The sequence below is a fragment of the Paramormyrops kingsleyae genome, chromosome 14, assembly GCF_048594095.1.
Source record: "Paramormyrops kingsleyae isolate MSU_618 chromosome 14, PKINGS_0.4, whole genome shotgun sequence".
Classification (NCBI taxonomy): domain Eukaryota; kingdom Metazoa; phylum Chordata; class Actinopteri; order Osteoglossiformes; family Mormyridae; genus Paramormyrops; species Paramormyrops kingsleyae.
The window spans coordinates 694135-712769 of NC_132810.1; the positions used below are offsets into that span (position 1 = coordinate 694135).

Sequence of the window (18635 nt, forward strand, 5' to 3'; positions counted from 1 at the left end):
ATATGGAGATTAGGAACATAACACTGATTAACACAACCACTTTACAGAATGTAAACAGAATTACAGAAAAAAATTATTTGCACACTAGAACCAAGACAGAGATTGGGGTTGGGTTTGGATAACGATGAGGTGGCCCTGAGCTGCTGCTTATCAGGTGGAGGTCAGGAGAGACAGATTTGGACCTTAAAGGTCCTTTGCTCATTTTAACACAAGTTATTTGGATCTTTGAGTTCTGTGAGAGCTGGACATTGGGCCTTGGAGACCAGGACTTGGGCCTGTCTTGCACTGTGGCAATTTAGCTAATGATGTCATCAGCGCAATACTCTAGCAGAGAACATTACAACTTGGATAATAAGAAACAAGCAGTCCAGGGGAAAGCTGCCCCCATATTTCAGCTGGGTTAGTGGGTTTTGTGTTTTAGCGGAGCTGTAACTATTCATCTCTGAATTGCAGACTAAACGTTATTGCCGTCTGTCCTTGTTATCTGCGTCGAGCTCGATACCCCATATTGAATCTTTCCCGCATCACTACATTTCAACATTTATACTCGAATAAGTGAGAAAGAATCGCTTGGCTGGGTGGCCACATCAATAATCCCAGCCCCACCCCACCCGCCCCCAGAAACATTAACCGCTACCATTACTTGTGATTGCTTTTGAACTATAAGGACACCCGTGATAACAATGGTGCTAATAGCTTTTTCCCCATCCGCTTACTGGGTCATCAGCAGTGTGAGCCTCACGCCGTGTTGTTTGGCCCCCACCGCGTGCCGTCCGCTCACAGCATGGCAGGGCAGGCTTGATGACTGTGGATTGATGTGGAGCTGTGTGCCAGGGCTCTGATTTTCCGCAGTTTCTGCTTGCCTCTCTCCCAAGGGATCACTTAGTGAAGAAATGAAAAGTGATCGCTTGCCCATGGGAATATGGTACTGGAATGTGTCTGGCTTAATGTTTTATGTTTCTAAACACGAGGGACACAGGTAATGCCCTTTGCTATTTAAATGCCACCTGCCTAGCTTAATCTGTTTGTCTTGTATTTCATTTTAACATTCTTCCGCATGAATTCAAACTGACGTGTATTTGTGTTGCGTTTTATGTTCTGGAGCGGTTTTTAGACACTTTTATTATTATTTTCAATCAGGTGCTTAAAAGACAAGAAAGTTTTAGATTCAGCTGACATGTGGTCTCTTCGGAGTGATGTTTGGGGGTTGACCAGATGTTTGGCAGAAAGGGGGTTTGCAAATTGTTATGTGGAAGGGGCTGCCTGTTTATGTGGCATAAATTTTTGAGTATGATGTAAATGTTATGTTGGGGATGGGTGGGTGGGGGGGTCTAATTACTTATAATGTAGGGCCTGGCCTGGATAAGTCTGGTGGCCTGAGGCTTGTGGCTTTTTTTGGGGGGTGGGGGTATGATTGAATAATACAGGAGTGACAGCACACCTGCTTTCCCGGGAGGAGCAGGAAGGGGTCTCCACTGCCGGGGGAGGTTTCTCACGCATGGCGTCACATCGCTGCCTGAGCGGGACACAGCTTTATAAACACAAGCTGCAAACACCCACTCACCCCAACATGCCCTCCACCCCCTGTTCTGGCTCTGACTCTTTAGATAAAAACAAAAATAGCAAAACAACAAAATATGTATGTGATGTTGGATTGCTGTTTGTTGGTAGTATTATCAAATGGAGTTTATTGTACATTGACTGTATTTAAAAATCTCCCTTTCAGTGATCATACTTTTTAGTCTTTCAGCAATGGCCAAATGCACCCCGTGGCTTTTAGTACGGTGCCGTCGGTGTGTGCTGTGGAATCGTCGTCCCCTCCGACACGCTGTGTCCCCCTCCCCTACACAGAGACGTCCCCTTCTCTCGCGGGAACGTCACGTTCAGTGTGCTGACGCCAGAGCCCAACCCACGGCCGGGCTACGGCGACTTCTACAATACGCTGGCCCTGCGCGAGTTCGTCATGGCCTCCCAGGTCAGGGTCCATCTCCAGGGCCAGTACCATACCCGGGAGCCCCACGTACCTGTGCGGCACAGGTACTACGGGGTGCACGAGATCACCATCAGCGGCAGGTGAGTGAAAATCCCGCTTATCAGTGTTCACAAGCACGTGTCCACAACTTTAAACATAACTATTCAATATCATTTACTTATTTAGCAGACGCTAAAGCAATGTACATTTTTGAGATATTTTGAGAAAGTGATTGGGGGCTTTGCTCAGAGACCCAACTCAGCTGACCCTGGGGTTTGAACTGGCGACCTTCCGATCACAGCCTCCTCATTCGCGGAGCCACACACCATCGCTAACAAAGAACAATATGGAAATAGACTTCACTGTTGGGAGAGTTAATGTGTCGAGGGAGGTTAGCGGTAACATAAGTTCCTTAATTAGTTCATTAATCACTCGTTTCACTGTTGGAAATGACTGAATCTGTAGTAAACAAGGATTCTTGGTCAGCTCTTAAATGAAAAAATAATATAAACAATATATAATATATAATATCGAATAGCTATTTAGGTTCGAGGACAACAGCAGAGACCGACATAAGTTAATTTATTTTATATATCAGTCAAATAACTTGTGTGTTTGTGTAGTTTGTCTCTCATTCATTTGTTACATTTACGTCAGTTTCATTCTTGTATTCTTTTACTTTCTGGTCTGTGTACCGCGACTCCGCCTATGTTGCATGCAGGCAGCTAAACTCTTAGTTAACGTTGATGATCTGACTTTGGAGCATGCCCCGCCCATACTTCGTTCTCTTATAATTCTGAGTTTTTGTTACTCTGGCAGATAAATGTGGTATCTCTGTACCCATCCCTTTGTTAAGCAGTCTGATTCTTATGTCTTTGGTAATCACAGCGTTATGCACTGAGCAATGATGTCATTCCTTCCTTCATTTTGTTAGCGAAGACATAAGCCGCTTTAAATAAGCAGTAGTCATAACACTGGAAAGAGATGCCGATTTAAGGTCTTTGGAATTTCTTACTCTCTGCCACCCCCCCCCTGTCTGAGACAAAGGGGACTGCAAGCAGCTCTACATCTCCCAAGCTGTGAAATGTTGGTTTGAACCACCGTGAAGATGGGAGTCAAGGTCTGCGTGCGTGGGGTTGAGATCAGGCTACATCTGGAGGGGGTAGTGTGGACCTCACGCTCACATTTGCACTTTTATAATAGCCGTGAGCGGTGACGGCACGATCCACTATCTCAGCCCCCATTTTTGTCCTTTTTCCGTATTTGGTCAGCGGTTTCCTTTTTGTTTATGTTTTTTTCTTTTTGTCAGATATGCTTGGGGTGGATGGGTCGGATGGGTTTGACCCAAACAAGCCACTTGACGGAGGCTGTACGTCTGCCTGAGTGCTTTGCATTTTCCGTGGCGTTTATGAAAAATGAATGGGAAAGCTCCTATCAGCTCGGTGCAGGGTGAAACCAACTGTGGGGCTGTGCGGGGGTGCCATGCTTCATTTTAAGTTTTTCTTTGTTGTTGTTGTTGTTTTTTTTTTTTTTTTTTGTTTTTTGGTGCTTGCAGGTGTGACTGTCACGGCTACGCAGACCGCTGTGACACAGGCCGCAGCCCCTACCGCTGCCTCTGCCTTCCGGAGAGCCACACGGAAGGAGATAACGTGAGTCCCCGAGGAGAAACACCCTTATTAATTAACCACAGTCTTTTAATGACGTGTAAAAGTTCCCCTAATGAGCACTGGACCCAAAATAGTCGTAATGAAATTTGAATAAATTGTCACCCACTTTGCTCTTAAATTTCCCGCGGGCTGGGGGGCGGAAAAAAGAAAGAGAGGGTGGATTTGTGCACAACGGCACTTTAATCTTGCCACCCCATCAGCCCCATGGTGTTGTCCTAATTAATCCGGCTGGGGTAATTATATCTCAGAGCAGGATGTGATGACAGAGCTCAGCTGGATCCTCTCCTGCCGACTAGCCCGCTCCAGTAGCCATCTCTGAGCTGTGTTTATCCCAGATGCTGTCTTCGGATGCTTCCAGAAGTAGCGTTTTTTTTTTTTTTAAATGGCTTTTACAACCTGATAGACTGAACTTGTTACAGTGTGTAACTAACAGAGGTGGAGATTTCAGGTCCAGAGAGTACAAATCCAGACCAAGATTTTGTTTCAACCAACCAGTTTAATACTTGACTCTTTATACTCAAGTAGTTGGTTGAAACAAAATCTTGGTTTGGATTTATACTATCTGGACTTCTGGAATCTCCACCTCTGGTAACTAAACACTTAGTAATCAGCTGAGCATGGCGTGCTTCTTAGTTTTGGAATTTGATGTGCTCCAACGCTTCAATGCTTATCAAACTAGTTCACTTTCACTCTCTAAAGTAGCCGCCTAGACCCAGCTCTGTGTCGCGCCGTTCGGTACCATGGTGTATACGCGATGCGTCCCCAGATTAAACTTTTAAACCCGGTGTTTGATGCGCTGAATTATTTAAAAGGGAACATGCATTATTTACCTTAAGATCAGGCTTTCGCTGAGGCAAACTGTTGCACTGTTGTAGTTGTTGTTCAGGCTGAAAGGGAGAGTAGCCGCATCCAACATGAAAATAAAGCACAGTACACGGACAGAAAGGTGGCAAATGATGCATATTTCACTGTCCCTGTGAGACCTAGAAGGATCTAGTTTTCACTTTTACAGTTTTCACTTTCCTGGGTGAAATTCCAACTGGTTTCAAAGCTCGGAGGTTCCTCTTTTTTTTACCAATACTCAATAAACCTCAGAATGTCCTCCTACACTTCTTTGATCTGCTTTCTACATTTTCAGTACAGGGGTCAAGAATGAGGAGTGAGTGAGGCAGTTTCTGCTCCTCAAGTAGACTGCACACAGTCTGCCTGTGAAACTAAACCAACGGCTACTCTCTCGCACATCATAGGGCCCCTGTTTCCTGCACAACCCCATTGGCTGATTAGAATGGTCCCCCATCACCTGAAAAGTTCCCATTGGACACTGAGCATCCAATGTATGCATACGTGTTTGCTCCTGTGCTAGTTCAAAGGTTTTTAGCATCATTGTGTCACACAGAACATGATTCTGTTGATGTATTGCATCAGCTTTGGAAGTCAAGTATGAAGAAAATAATATATAAAAGATGTAAACCAATATACAAATGAGTAAACTATACTAATCTGTCCATCCATTTTCTATAAAGGCTTGTCCAATTCAGGCAGTGGACCCCCGCCACCCTATCTTGGAGGCTTTGGGCACAAGGCAGGGAACAACCCAGGATGGGGTGCCAACCCATTGCAGGAGTAAACTATACTGTATATTACAGGGCTGTGGAGTCGGTAGATAAATGCTCCGACTCCGACTCCTCAGTTTCTAAATCTTCCGACTCCCCGACTCCGACTCCTCTGTATGTATATACTATGCTAATGTATTTTCTACATCCATTGAAGGAAAGGAAGGCAACATACATGTCATTTCACCGCAGAACTACTGGCTAGGAAGCCAGGTACCCAAAATTGTCTCCGACTCCGACTCCTCGACTCCGACTCCGACTCCACAGCCCTGGTATATTAAAGTAAATGTATATCGAGAGAGTCAAACTATTGAAAAGAAAAATTATACAGAAACAAGCTGACAGTAGAATAAAGTGCAGGAGTGACAACTGGTTTGTGTGATGAGTCTGTGTGTGAACAGGTGCAGTTTGGAATGCCTCGTCCTCACCCCCCTCGGCCACAGTGGCACTGCCAGCAGGTGACCTCAGCTTTCTGACTGGCTGGCTGGTGGAGGCCATACACTCTGAGTTTCCCTAGAGAAGCAATGCGTCCTTAACTGTGACTCAGGCAGACCCCGGCCTCTAAGTCCCAAAACCCTTCTGTGAAATCTGCGCACTCAGTGCCCCCCCCCCCCACTGCGCCTAGCAGCCTGTCAACATTTAGTCACACTTCAGAATCATGTGGCTCCGGGGAGCAACCGTTCCTATTCTTTGCCAAACACCAATCCTGCATTTGACACGATGTGTCATTAAAAGGTTGCTTTATGCTTTCCTGCGATTTATGTAACTTAATTTTAACTGTAATAATTAAAATAGGCAAGCCATTTGTTGATTTTCATGCCTATAGAGGCTTTGGGGTGAGTACAGTATGTTTGTTTTTGTATATGCAAATGTGTTTCCCCAAGTGCACATCTGGCCCTGAAAATTTTCCAGGGTAAAAACCAAGTGATAAAGGTGTTTAATATTTAACTTCCCTGACTCCATTAAAAAACCTTCACTGGGAAATGATGGACGTAGTGCGGTTCCCCAACATCACCGTGACATAAAGGTAACAGAAGTCACCTGACAGCTGTCACGATGATGAGTGTCCCGCCTGCACGTGTGCATGCGCTCATCCTGCGGGATTTACAGTGGGCCGTCGTTAAGGTGGACCATGTGCTGATTTCATAGTGCTATGAGGCCCTGCCCACAGTCTGGGTTCTGGGTTTACTGGTCAAAAACAGGATGCAGAACAGATTATATTAACACACAGCTACAACAAACTCCAACATGTTAAATGGAGGACAAATAAGCAACTGTACAAATATTTAAATAGTAATTGTATAATTAGATTGATTTCACAATGTTGTATATGAATCAAAATAGTGACATAGAAGCTTCTTTCTTACTGTTTGTGTAGATCTATAGTTTGACCATAGACCACTGTGTTCTTGCCTTAATTTGAGCAGCGTAGTGTTCTGTGTCTGCTTCCCCGATTATCAGTGAAAATATCCGGTGTTTATGGCCTGTTTGTTAGGCCTCAACAGGTGGCTGCCCTTCACGGACAGCTTGCTCTACAAAGAGCAAGTTGGGGGAGTTGTAAACGGGGATCAATAAAGTATCTATTATTATTATTATCATTATTATTATCATTATTATTATTAACAGTGTATTTGCATAGGGTTAGGGTTAAGGTTAACCAGGGCTTCCCTGATACAACTAATAGACTAACTGACCTCTCCAGGTATGGGAAGGGGTGGCAGTTTTTCGGGAGTGTAGTGTGCGTTGGGCTGCCTTCCACCAGAGACCCTTCTCTGAGGCCCACAGTGGGCACCGGACATCACAGGGCAACCAACCGATGGCCAACAGCAGAGCCAACCTGGCAGCAGACCAGCTATGAGTTGGAGAGGAGATTTGAGAAGAGCCTTCCCTGTAGCATCATGAGTGCATCAGATACATGGGGTTTTAGTTTCACTTGCACGATGCATCGGGACCACATTCTCTTCAGATAATTAAATGTGCAGTTTATTGTGCAATTATTACATTATCATTATTATTGTCTCGCAAATAAATGATGCATTAATTAAAAGAGAATGGCTCCAAGAAGCATTATGCATAGGCAATACTTGAAGGACATGTAGAAAACTAAACAAGATGGGGTACTTAACCAGGCAATTTAGCAGCTTGTTTTATCTCCTTTAATAGGCATAGTAGACAGGAGGCACAAATTGCTGTTGTGTTTTTCCATGAAGAATCTAATAATGAGAAGAACAACAATTCAAAGAATATGATTCTGTTAATCATGTGACCTAACTGGCAATAATCTCTTAGAAACATTTCCGCATCCTGTCCGTGATGTACCTCATTAAGTAATGGGAGAAACTTTCAAGATTCTTCTAGGTAATTCTGGTTTTACATAGTTCCTGGTTCATTTCAGCTGTAGAGGAGGACTCAAATTTTAACACAGTACCTGCCATTTCTGATGAGTTATGGCTGTGTCCTTTATGCATTCATTAATTTGCAGTGAGGGATTTTTTCTTTATTATATATTATGGGTTCTCCTGCTGTTTTGGGATGCAGGAGGCGCTGGTGATATTTGATGGCCCCTATAAATGTACGCTCCCTTCTGATGCAGCTGTTCGATGGCGAGTTGCTGCTGCGTTGAGTCGCAGTGATCTCTCATTATTCTCTAACGTGCCGGATGGACAAATTAGCAGTCCCCCCTGGGCAGCTGGCCCAGAATCACAAAGCCTCGGACAGCAGGGAGACTCTCCGCGTGGCGATGGGGCACTAGGGAATCGCGCGCTTTGGGGAATTTTTATTGTACACCACAACTCGAGGTGATTAATTAAACATTTGAGATACAGAATTATATTGAGAGCGGGATGTTAAATGCATACTAGATTAGAGTAACAAGAATGAGGATTGTGTAGGTGGCTTGGTTCTGTGGCCTCACACGCCAAGGTTGTGGGTTCAGTCCTTACCCTGACCCTGTGTATATGGCTGTTGTGTGTTTCCTGTGGGTACTCTGGCCTGCTAATCCACTCCAGAGAAATGTGGTTTAGGGTCCTTTGCATCTCTGAATTGCCCTTAGTGTGTGTGTCCTGGTTTTACATGTGGTTTTGGGGCCTGACCATGGCCACCCCCAGTGAACGTTGTGTAGGTGACGATCTGGGGCCTCATTTTCATTTAATTTCAAAATTGTCATTTAGTGGTGGCACCTGAAAGGACAGCCACAGATGCTGATATGGTGTACTTGATTATATTGAGGAAAGTTACACAAAGCTGGGCTTTTAATGAAGATTTTTGCAGAAGTGGGGAGAGTGTGTAGGGGGGGATAGATATTGTAGAGGTTGGGGGGTGTTGGAGACTTCAGGGTTAGAAGGCAGGGTGTTGATGAGACCATCTGGGGAATATATTGTTATTGTTCTTGACAGCATCTAGTTTTGTGTACAGACTTATTTCCTGAATGTTTCTGTTGGACGTTTGCTGACTGGGTGTCACCAGATGGTTGTGTTTTCGGTGTCGTTGCCAGTGTGAACGCTGCAAGCCTCTCTTCAATGACAAGCCCTTCAGAAGAGGAAACCAGTTTCAAGCCTATAACTGCCGGCCGTGCCAGTGTCACGGCCATGCGGATTCCTGTCACTACGACAGTACCCTGGACCCAGTCCCTGGAGAACACTTCCGTGCTGGAGGTGGAGTCTGTAACAGCTGTCAGCACAACACCACAGGTACTGTTGCATTCTGGGAAAGGGGAAGGAGATGGCATGTCTTCTCAAATATAATCGTTCAGAATATTCTTCAACAATAGTTATAATTGTTTTTTTCTTTTTTGTTTAATTGTTACTATTTTTACATAATTATTTTTCTTTATTCAATACTTATTTTTAACTGTTTAAATAACTTCTTTGTTTTGATTACAAATGTCAGTTAATGGTAAATTATGAAGCTTCTTGTATTTATAAAGCATTCAAGGATAAAACATTGTTATTTGGTTGTGAACTGAAAGCCAGGTACCTAGTCACTTGCTTAAGAAATCGTAATATAAAATGCTGAATGTAACCGATAAATATGCAGGCAACAGTAAGATGATGGCTTGGGCAAACAACAGGACCACCACACTGAAGCGGCATGCGTAGCTTTCCTTGGACGTGACTTTGCCAGAGATGTGGCGTTATTGGAGAACAGCGGGTAGTTTTAATGGAGTAAGGTGGCAGCATCGCTAACAGCTTCATTGTTTCATATGCTCAGTTTCAGCTCTGGCAGGAGGGGCTGAAAGGCTACATTAAAATGGACATCTTGAAAATTACGAATTTCTCACCGTAGGGCCCTGGAGACTGCAGCTTTTAATTTGAAGTTATGGTCCTATAATATGATTGAATTTTAATCACTTAACATTGATCTTTGCCTGCCTACTCCACCCCCCCCCCCCCCCCCCCCCACCCCCCCCCCCCACAAACGACAAAAGGAAGGAACTGTGAATTGTGCCGGAACACCTTCTATAGAGAGGTTAACAGTGTCTTGTGGATGGAGAATGTGTGTAAACCCTGCGACTGCCTGCAAGCAGGAACTGTCAACGGCCGCCTGGCCTGTGATCCGGTAAGCCTGCTCTCCCTGCTCTTCCTTAGGTATGTTCCCCTGTCTTGGAACGACAGTCACTTTGTGATGTGCTCATTGACATGCTCAAACAGTGCTTGTGGAGTTTTGACGTCAGAATTTCTTGGATTTGTCAGTTGACTTGCTTGCTGTGAGTTGCTCTGGACTGTTCTGCATGTCTCTAACTGTAACCCTGTATTCACTAGGGTGTATGTTTACAGTAAGAATTCATGGGCTCTTGTATGCAAAGAAATATGGGCAAAAAGATTGTTACAGGTGGCAGATAGGACTCAGAAATTAGCGGCAGGATACTTATAATCACAACAGTGATTATAGGGAGAAGATGCGGATAACGATATTCCTCCAAGAAGCAGGAAAGTGCCTCTGAGGTGCCTGGCTGCAACTTGAGTATTCACAGTACAATTTATCAGAGCTGTGATCGGTAACAGATTTTGGCGAGTATGTAAAAGTGTCATTAGGAAGTGCGATCTCTGGAGAGCCGTTCCGTCCCCTTTATCCGAAGATCATGAAACCCATTTTGGAGAGACACATTTGTGTCAATAGATATAGTGGATGACAAATTCAAAATCAATCTCCGGGTCACCAGTGTGAGGCTGCTGCCTTATTTAAATTCTCCAAATGATTATTTCGCTCTCTGGCTGATGGCTTAATTTTTGCCTAATTTCAAAAGTGAGAGTTGTCTGGGGTGCTCAGTACACGCTCGGAATTTGTCATTTTGACTCTCCCCCCCTGTATTGGGTGGAGGGGGGGTGTCAGATGCAGCTTCTCTGAGCTTCAGACAGTTGTCCATTTCCAGGTCCCATACTCCTCTTCCCGATTTTCTCTCTCTTTCTCTCCCTCCCTGTCTTTCCCTCTCCTTTACACATCTCATTCTCTTCCAGCTACCTTGCAGTGTCTGTGACTCACACATACGTGAGTGGGTGGGCAATGCCATTTAGAAAGTTTTAAGATATTTTCATTTATACACAAAGGTATACGGTCATCTTTTTAACTTATCCAAAGAAATCTTATTGTTTTATGTATTCTGTTCCAGTTAGTTTCAGGGTCAAACATACTGCAAATATGTAAGTTCTACAGTATCATTTTACAGAATTTTTCAAGAGACTGTGCACAAATTTAATGCACAGATAAATGCTGATCAGTAATGTAAATGTAAATAGATAAAAAGCAAGCATGGTCAAATGTCTACCCTCCAGCACCCTAGTGTAGTTAGTGAGATATTTCTCCGCATGACCCTGGAGTGTAAGGGCCCGCTCTTCCGTGACAGGCGTTCACAGCACAGTGCACAAGCTGCCTAATTGGAGCGTAGTCACATGATCTGCCCTTGCTCCACAGATCGGGGGCCAGTGTAAGTGCAAGCGACACGTGTCTGGCAGGCAGTGCAATCAGTGCCAGGCCGGATTCTACGAGCTGCGGCCCTCGCACCCTGACGGCTGCCGCGCCTGTAACTGTAATACCGCCGGGACCATGCAAGCAGATATTACCTGTCACCAGGACTCAGGTCAATGCCACTGCAAGGCGAACGTAATCGGTAGGTATCAAACAGCATCGCCGTTCTCATCCTTCTCTCTGACGTCCCACTCCTCCAGCTTTCGGGATTAGGAAGGCAAACTCAAGAGTAGCGACCGGAATGGTGATTATTCAGAAAGCGCTAAGCAATCAGATCTCTTCCTGCTAAATGACAACATTAGCATTATCTGCAAATGCAAAGTAATAATTAGCAAATGCCACTGCCGTTACAGCTGTAACAGGCTTTGTGTTACAGTTTCAGCAGTGGACATGTTAAAACCTCAGTGTTTCAAAATGTATATCTTGCCGAATTCAATGACATGCTTACATTTTGCCCCACAACATGCATTCTTAGAGAAGTACTGTCATTAATTATATGACCTGCTAGTGCAGGGTTCAAGAGTCATGAAAATCCTGGAAAAGTCATGGAATTGAGAAATCATGTTTTTCAGACCCATAATAATTATGGAAAATAAAAATATCAAAAAGTTTTGGATCAGTCGGGATTTTTGAGAATTATTTATTTATTTTTTAAATCAATATTCGTAGTGTAACCCTGTCTCTCTCGAGCAGTATCTTGATTATACTTTCTTGAGTATGGAAGGCCCTTGGGGCAGAAAACTAGAGGAAATACGTCTCGACGTGGCATTATTCCCCTCTATACGTTACGACATGGCACTTTCCTATAGAGCATTGGCTTTAAAATACGCATTTAGAAACAGGTATTTAATTGTCTATCTCTACAGTAATTCTAGAGATCTGAAATTACAAATATCCAAAATGTGAATTTCAGATCTCTACAATTTCCTGTACTTACAATTTTTACTAGTAAAAACTCAATTATAGATGTGGACCTCAATAATTATTGTTTCTTGTTATTGCAAATGTAAGGAATAAATTTAATGACTGTCTATCTGCTGATAGCTAGAAAAGATGGTCTACTTGGTAAATATTTGTTTAGCTCACCATTATTAGACCAGATGGAAATTAAACTATACAACTTCTTTGATAGTGTGTGTCTAAGCAAGAGAGAAAAGCAACATACATATCTGGATAATGGTACCTTCCATTGCATATAATTTTACAAAGGATGAATGCAAGATCATAACGCACAAAGTACATGTTTGTAATGGTGTCATGTGATGCAGATCGTTTAATAACTATAGAACACTTTTCCTGAATGGGCTGAACAAAAAATGCTTTTTGAAATTTAGCTTGAAGTCCTGGAGAAGTCATGGAAAAGTCATGGAAATTTGTTGATCGAAAAGTGTGCGAACCCTGTAGCGCCAAATGCATTTTCCTCCTGGTTTTCCAGGGCCTTTGTGATAAATCTGTTCTCTTTCTCTCCCTCTGTGTGCCTTTGAACTGTTTCCTATGAAATGCAAACGAAGTTACTCATGAAATCATGTATATCGCCAAGTCTGGTTATCAAGGGCCACCCAATTTTAATTTTGTAATTCAATGCCGAGCTGATTATAATAAACTGCCCCCGTCTCTGTTATTTTTCACGCTTCTTACAAGACTCGCTTTTTTGTTTGTTGCTCCCACAGGTATTTTTCAGAAATTAGATTTGATTATAGCAATTTATTACCTCCACAATATTGGAGCGGAGCAGCAGCTTCATAAGGACAAAATTTATCAAGTTCCCAAAGTACAGCATGTACATAATGCACTTTGAAATGTTGATGTATGGGGATATTATGCACAGAGCATTACTGATAAAGTGAGGGGCGCATTGTCGCAAAGCTCACGTAGCAGTACATGGGAACATATTTATGCATATATGTAATATGCACGACATAATTGTAAACCTTAGTAACTGACCCCAATTTAGTTGCACATTTAGGTACTAGCTGACTGCATAAAATTTAGCGTTTATAGTATAATATATGTTTACGTATTTAATATAGCATTATATTAAATAATGGTTTTGGTGCAGGTAATTCGCAGGCCAGTAAAATTTTTACAAATATGTTTATGTGTTAGTGTAATGCATGGACCACAGAACACATCCGGGGGGGCATGAAGTCATGTCCACTTATCTGTTTTGCTTTGAAAAACAATGCAACCTTTTGATAAATAACATAAAATTCAGGTTTTTTTTTATTTTGCTTTACATTGTTTGTAGGTGATTGTTTGCCACTGCGTTCTTCATGATGCTCCAAAAATTACCCAGGAACTGCCCTGGGTGCCACTCTACTCCACCCCCAAGTTCTGTGGTCCATGGTACAATGTATGAATGAATTCATCAGCAGCAGTTAGTGCCATGCCCACATGGTTGGGTGTGGGCAGACTGGCATCCGACGCCTGCATTCTCCTGGCCGTATTTGTGTTGCATCATTGTTTGTTTGTTTGTTTTTGACTATCACACAAGCGTGTGGATGCAAGCTAAAGACTCACAAAAATGCCAGCCTGTCCTGCTGCAAAATGCATTACATTTTAATTCACTTGTATCCCATCCCCATTTTTTAAAGTGAAACAGACATAAAAAGGTCAGTTTATTATTGTCATAATTCATTGCTTTTTTTTTGCTCCAAAAATACACAGAAAAGTGAATGTTGTTAATCATTAAATGCTTTATGCTTAGTCTTAATGATAGCGATTAAAATGCTAAAAATTGTGTGTGTGCAAAGATAATTGCAGCACACACTTAATATAGAGTGGTAAAGCGCAAATCGGAGGAAATATATTAAGTAGCTGTAAGTTTATTAAAGTGGGTCCTTCGAACAGGAATAAAATGGCAGGACCGGCGGGCGGCCTGAGCTCTTTGTACTTGTTAACTCTGAACTGCATGCCCTGTAGGCTTGGCGTAGCAACATTAGGAATAGATTACCTGTCAGGAATATGTATGGCATATTCAAATAAGTGCTGTGCATATTAAAAAAAAAAAAAAAGAACCAATATGGTGTGAATCCGCGTAGACCGCGTTGGCTGGTTCCAAACGAGCTGCGATTCTTTTCTGCCTCACAGTTATTTTTACATCTTGCTGCCTTTCTTGTACCCGTTAATTTATTTATTTCCTCTTAGTGAAATTAAGTGCTATGCCTGGGGTGGGTTATCCATCAATGTAATCGGACCCCCCCCCCCTAATGGTGGAATTTCCCACATTTTATTCACGTGTGATTTATAATTTTTTTTCTTTCCCCTTATTCTTTTTTGTTTGTTTGTTTAGCTACGTGTTTGAAAATGTGAGTTTTGACTTGGCTGGACTGAACACGTACTGACCCGCCTTAGTTATGGATCGTATTCGTTTGAAGTGTTTCAGAGCTATTTGTGGAAAAATAATATAAATATGAAGGAAACCTAAATGAAATTAAAGGCCATGTTTCTTATTGATGTTACAAGTTTGATTGTCTGTAAGGAATGTCATAAATAGACACATTTTGGTTACAAATACATCATAGTCATCCATTATTAAGTTAAAGTACAGTAGCAGCCAGTTTTAAGCATCTCTGCTCTCATTGTCTCTTGAAGGTCTTACCTGCGACCGCTGCAACTTTGGCTTCAAGTTCCTCAACAGCTCCAACCCAGTGGGCTGCGTTCCCTGCAGCTGCAACCTGAACGGGTCTCTGCACCCATCTTGCGACCCCTCCCTGGGCCAGTGCGAGTGCAGGCCACGAGTCCGGGGGCTTCTGTGTGACGCCTGCGTGCCGGGCTCCTTCGGACTGAGCGCCACCGGGACCTGCCGGCCATGTGACTGCCACCCCGCTGGGACTGTCCCGGGGAACACCTGTGACCCAGTGACTGGGCAGTGCGTGTGCAAGCCCCGTGCGGGTGGGCGAAGGTGCGATGCCTGCCGGGACGGATTCCACAGCCTGGACCGTGACGACCCTCTGGGCTGCCTACCCTGCCAGTGTGACCCCAGAGGGACATTCAATGGCAGCAGTGTCTGTGACAAGGCTGCCGGCCAGTGTCCCTGTAAGGCCGGCATCCAGGGCCCACGGTGCACTCACTGCTCCCCCCACCACTACAACCTGAGCACTGCACTTGAGTTCCTGGGCTGTCGGCCATGCCAGTGCGACCCCACCGGTACTGTGCTGGGCACGGTGTGTGATGCAGTCAGCGGCCAGTGTGTTTGTCAGCCTTCCCGCCACAGCCAGGACTGCTCCACCTGTAGGCCAGGTACATCTCTCTGTCCATACCTTGTCTATAGACCCAGTGTGTCCAACAATCATGATTAATTGAATATTTCAGCTCCTTTTGGCGCGAGGGCTGTTCTTCATTCCAGAGTGTCCCTTCTTTACTCCATGTCCTCGTCCGTGTCACCCTGGAGGTGACGTCTACCTGGCAGCCTCATTTGGGCCCTTCCTCGTGCCAGCTTGCCCATTGGCACCCAGTTTGCTCGATGTCAGCACAAGCAAAGTTGCGCTCTGGGTGGGATTCTTTGTCACCTCGGCGCCGCTTGGACCACAACCCGGCATCTCTTTTGCGCAGGTTATTAAATCGAACGACGGATGGCTGCCACGAGTCCAGTGGTCACTGTGTCCCTGCGCCAGTGGCAACAGCTGCCACACTGTCTGTGATAAAGACAATCACTTAGCTTAGCCCTTAGCTTAGCCCTTAGCTTATCTCGCACTTTGGCGGATGGCTAGTGTCAGGAAGCCAAGACTCAAATACGGAACTTAGCATCAAGACGTCTTGCTGTCAGAAAACTAAACATTTCTTGAAAAGATAAAATTAATATTAAGATGAGGTGTGCTTTTTATGAAAGAAAAACGATGAATCACACAATAACGTGTGCTTTATATTCATGTACAGTACTGTGTAAAACATCTTAGGCAGTCAAAGAAAAGGATATTTAAGTGTTCTTTATGTTGGTGTTAAGCTATAATATTATGTCTGTGACTTGAATTGAACTACTAGTATACTATTTTTGGCTAATTATGAATCAAATTATATAACTAATTCTGTGAATTAAGTGATCTGGTGGTGAGATTTAGCAAATGCATGGAATGTCTGTGGTTGCCCAAAGGAGAGGTTTGGGAACCAAAGAGGGGCTCTTCTAACTAGGGGTGCTGCTGGAGATATTGGCCCCCCAGTCCAGACCAATCCAGTTATGTTTTTTAGAGCCCCTGTCACTCGTGGGCTCTCTGACCATCCTAACTTCCCCTCTTTATGGCGCCTTTGCTTCTAGCCACCTAACAGGGCAAGTAGAAGAAATTCTTATTTGTTTTTATTGTGCTACAATTAATCTGCAATTCTTTTAATATTAAATTGTGTTTTTTTCTAAGCAAATACATGTACTACACAGATAAATAGCTTTAAACATTTTCTTTGACTGCCTATAACTTTCACAAAGTACTGCATAATAAATGCCTATACAGTACTCACCGAAAGTCTTGGGACGTTTCCTTAATTCTGTAAAAATGTTGTTTAAAATTTATTGGTTTCATAACAAAAGTCCATTGACAGGCAATGTTTGAGATACCAGCACATATCTTCCGCACAGACATTTTCTTTTTATTAAGTGTCATAATTTTTTTGACTGACTCATTCAGTTCTGTTCTTGCCATTTTACTATTAGTTGAAGTCGCAATCATTGGCTCCCAAAGGGATACTAAACACAATGTTTTGGTGTTTTATGTTATTGCAAAGGTGTTACTAATTAAAAAACGCCCAATGGGACAGCTTGAAGTTGTGATTTTTGTTATAAAACCAATAAATTTGCAATATCTTTACTCAATTAAGCATACATCCCAAGACCTTCCGTGAGCAGTGTATATACATTATGTGATTAAGCATAGAAGTCATTGTGGCGCTCATGTTCTGCCGCTGAGCATGAGGAACTGACGAGATCCGTAAGTGTGAGAAAGGCGACGGCGGAGAGGCAGAGCTGCAGCCGGAGCCTCCTGCTGAGATGGAGGCGATGTCGCTGCCGGACAGGCCGACGGAACCGGCAGACGCTGGGGCACATAAAGCATGTGTGCCGTGCATGGCCATGGCAGGAGTAAATTGAAAGTGGTGATAGAGAGCGAGGGGGCCCCTCTGGGGGGGGCGGCTGATGACTGCATTTCTGTAGCCCCCCCTTGCCCAGGCCACTGCCTGGCTGTATTTCACCCGAGGGGGAAGCGCCCTGTGATTGAGACATCTTAGGCTGGGGGGCTCGGCCAGATGGATGCGGAGAATGCCAGTGGCGCGCCTATGATTCATCCCCCCCCCCAAAATAGAGATACCACAGCCAGTAAATTTTATCTGTTAAGGTTACGCTGGACCCCCGAGCTGCTCGCTGGGAGGTCGGCCATTCTGGGGCAGAGCTCGGCATCCTGGAGCCCTGTGCTGAATTGCAATTGCTCGAGTCTGACCTGTCACCCCCCCCCCCCCAGGGTTCTCCCGGTCGCCCCTGGGAGCCAGCGGGTGCCGGGAGTGCGAGTGTCACCCTGCGGGGGCTCTCAGCCCGGCCTGCGAGGCGGAGACGGGCCAGTGTGCCTGCCGGCACCCCTCGGTGGCCGGCCGCAGGTGTGACCAGTGTGAGGAGCGCTACCGTGGTTTCGACCCTGTTGCTGGCAGGTGAGTTTTGCACCACCGGCCACGTGGAAGCACTGCTATCTGTATTACTGTGGCACTAATCACTAATATTAACATCCCATACTGCAAAACACGGTAACTAAGCTGACACCGAGAAAATGGACGGTCCACTCGTGTATGTAGTAGGTAGGTAAACGATGGTGTGGTTCTTCAAAACCGAGCCCAGCTGAATTTAGATATTTGTCACGAGATAAAACAACCCAAGACACCCACTTTCGATTTTGATAAAATGTGCAGTTACAGTGTTTTGCCTCTGTGCGGCAGCATAGCTGAAATGACACTTTAGCTAATTATTACTATGGATTTCCTTCAGTTACCTCCCTTGCTAGTTGAGTTTTAAGTTTGGCTGACCGCAGTGTCCCCCCCGTGTGTGCCAGGAAGCGTGAGGCAGCGGGCGCGTGCTTCCCTGGTTCACACCCCCTGCCGTCCTCTCCTTTCTCACATGGTGCCAAGCGGGGGCTGCCCTGATTGGAGGAATCTCGGCGCTCTAGCTATCGGGTGGCTCGCGGGTGGCCGACACGTCCTCGGGAACTGGCCCAGACACCTCATACATCCATATTTTAAAAAATTATTTTTATTTTAGCCATTTCATTCAGCTAGCTGGTTAGAGGCCTGCAGGTTTGGAATTACTTTTAAAGGTCAGAGTAGTCATTAAAGCGACCTATTTCTAAATGAAACAGTATTAATACTGTCGGCACACTTGACTTGTTAGACGTCGTTTATGGTGAATGGTAAATACATCACGCATTTTCCATGTTTAACGATACACAGAAC

The 18635-nt window shown here is 44.3% G+C and overlaps 1 protein-coding gene across 13 annotated transcripts in view; it reads left to right on the top strand.

Moving 5' to 3' along the window:
- ush2a (Usher syndrome 2A (autosomal recessive, mild)) overlaps positions 1 to 18635 on the top strand; it is a 199405-nt gene that overhangs the window by 22146 nt on the left and 158624 nt on the right. For 12 of the 13 annotated variants that reach the window (XR_011982524.1, XM_072699000.1, XM_072698989.1 and 9 more), the window contains 7 exons: positions 1852 to 2073; positions 3528 to 3621; positions 8746 to 8941; positions 9679 to 9809; positions 11163 to 11358; positions 14811 to 15458; positions 17660 to 17843. Coding sequence is in view for 11 of the 13 variants with exons in the window: in XM_072699000.1 (XP_072555101.1) it covers positions 1852 to 2073; positions 3528 to 3621; positions 8746 to 8941; positions 9679 to 9809; positions 11163 to 11358; positions 14811 to 15458; positions 17660 to 17843 (1671 nt within the window). In the remaining 2 variants the exon portion in view is untranslated. Of the gene's footprint in view, positions 1 to 1851; positions 2074 to 3527; positions 3622 to 8745; positions 8942 to 9678; positions 9810 to 11162; positions 11359 to 14810; positions 15459 to 17659; positions 17844 to 18635 lie in introns of those variants that run through there. The other variant, XM_072698999.1, reaches the window with a different exon arrangement.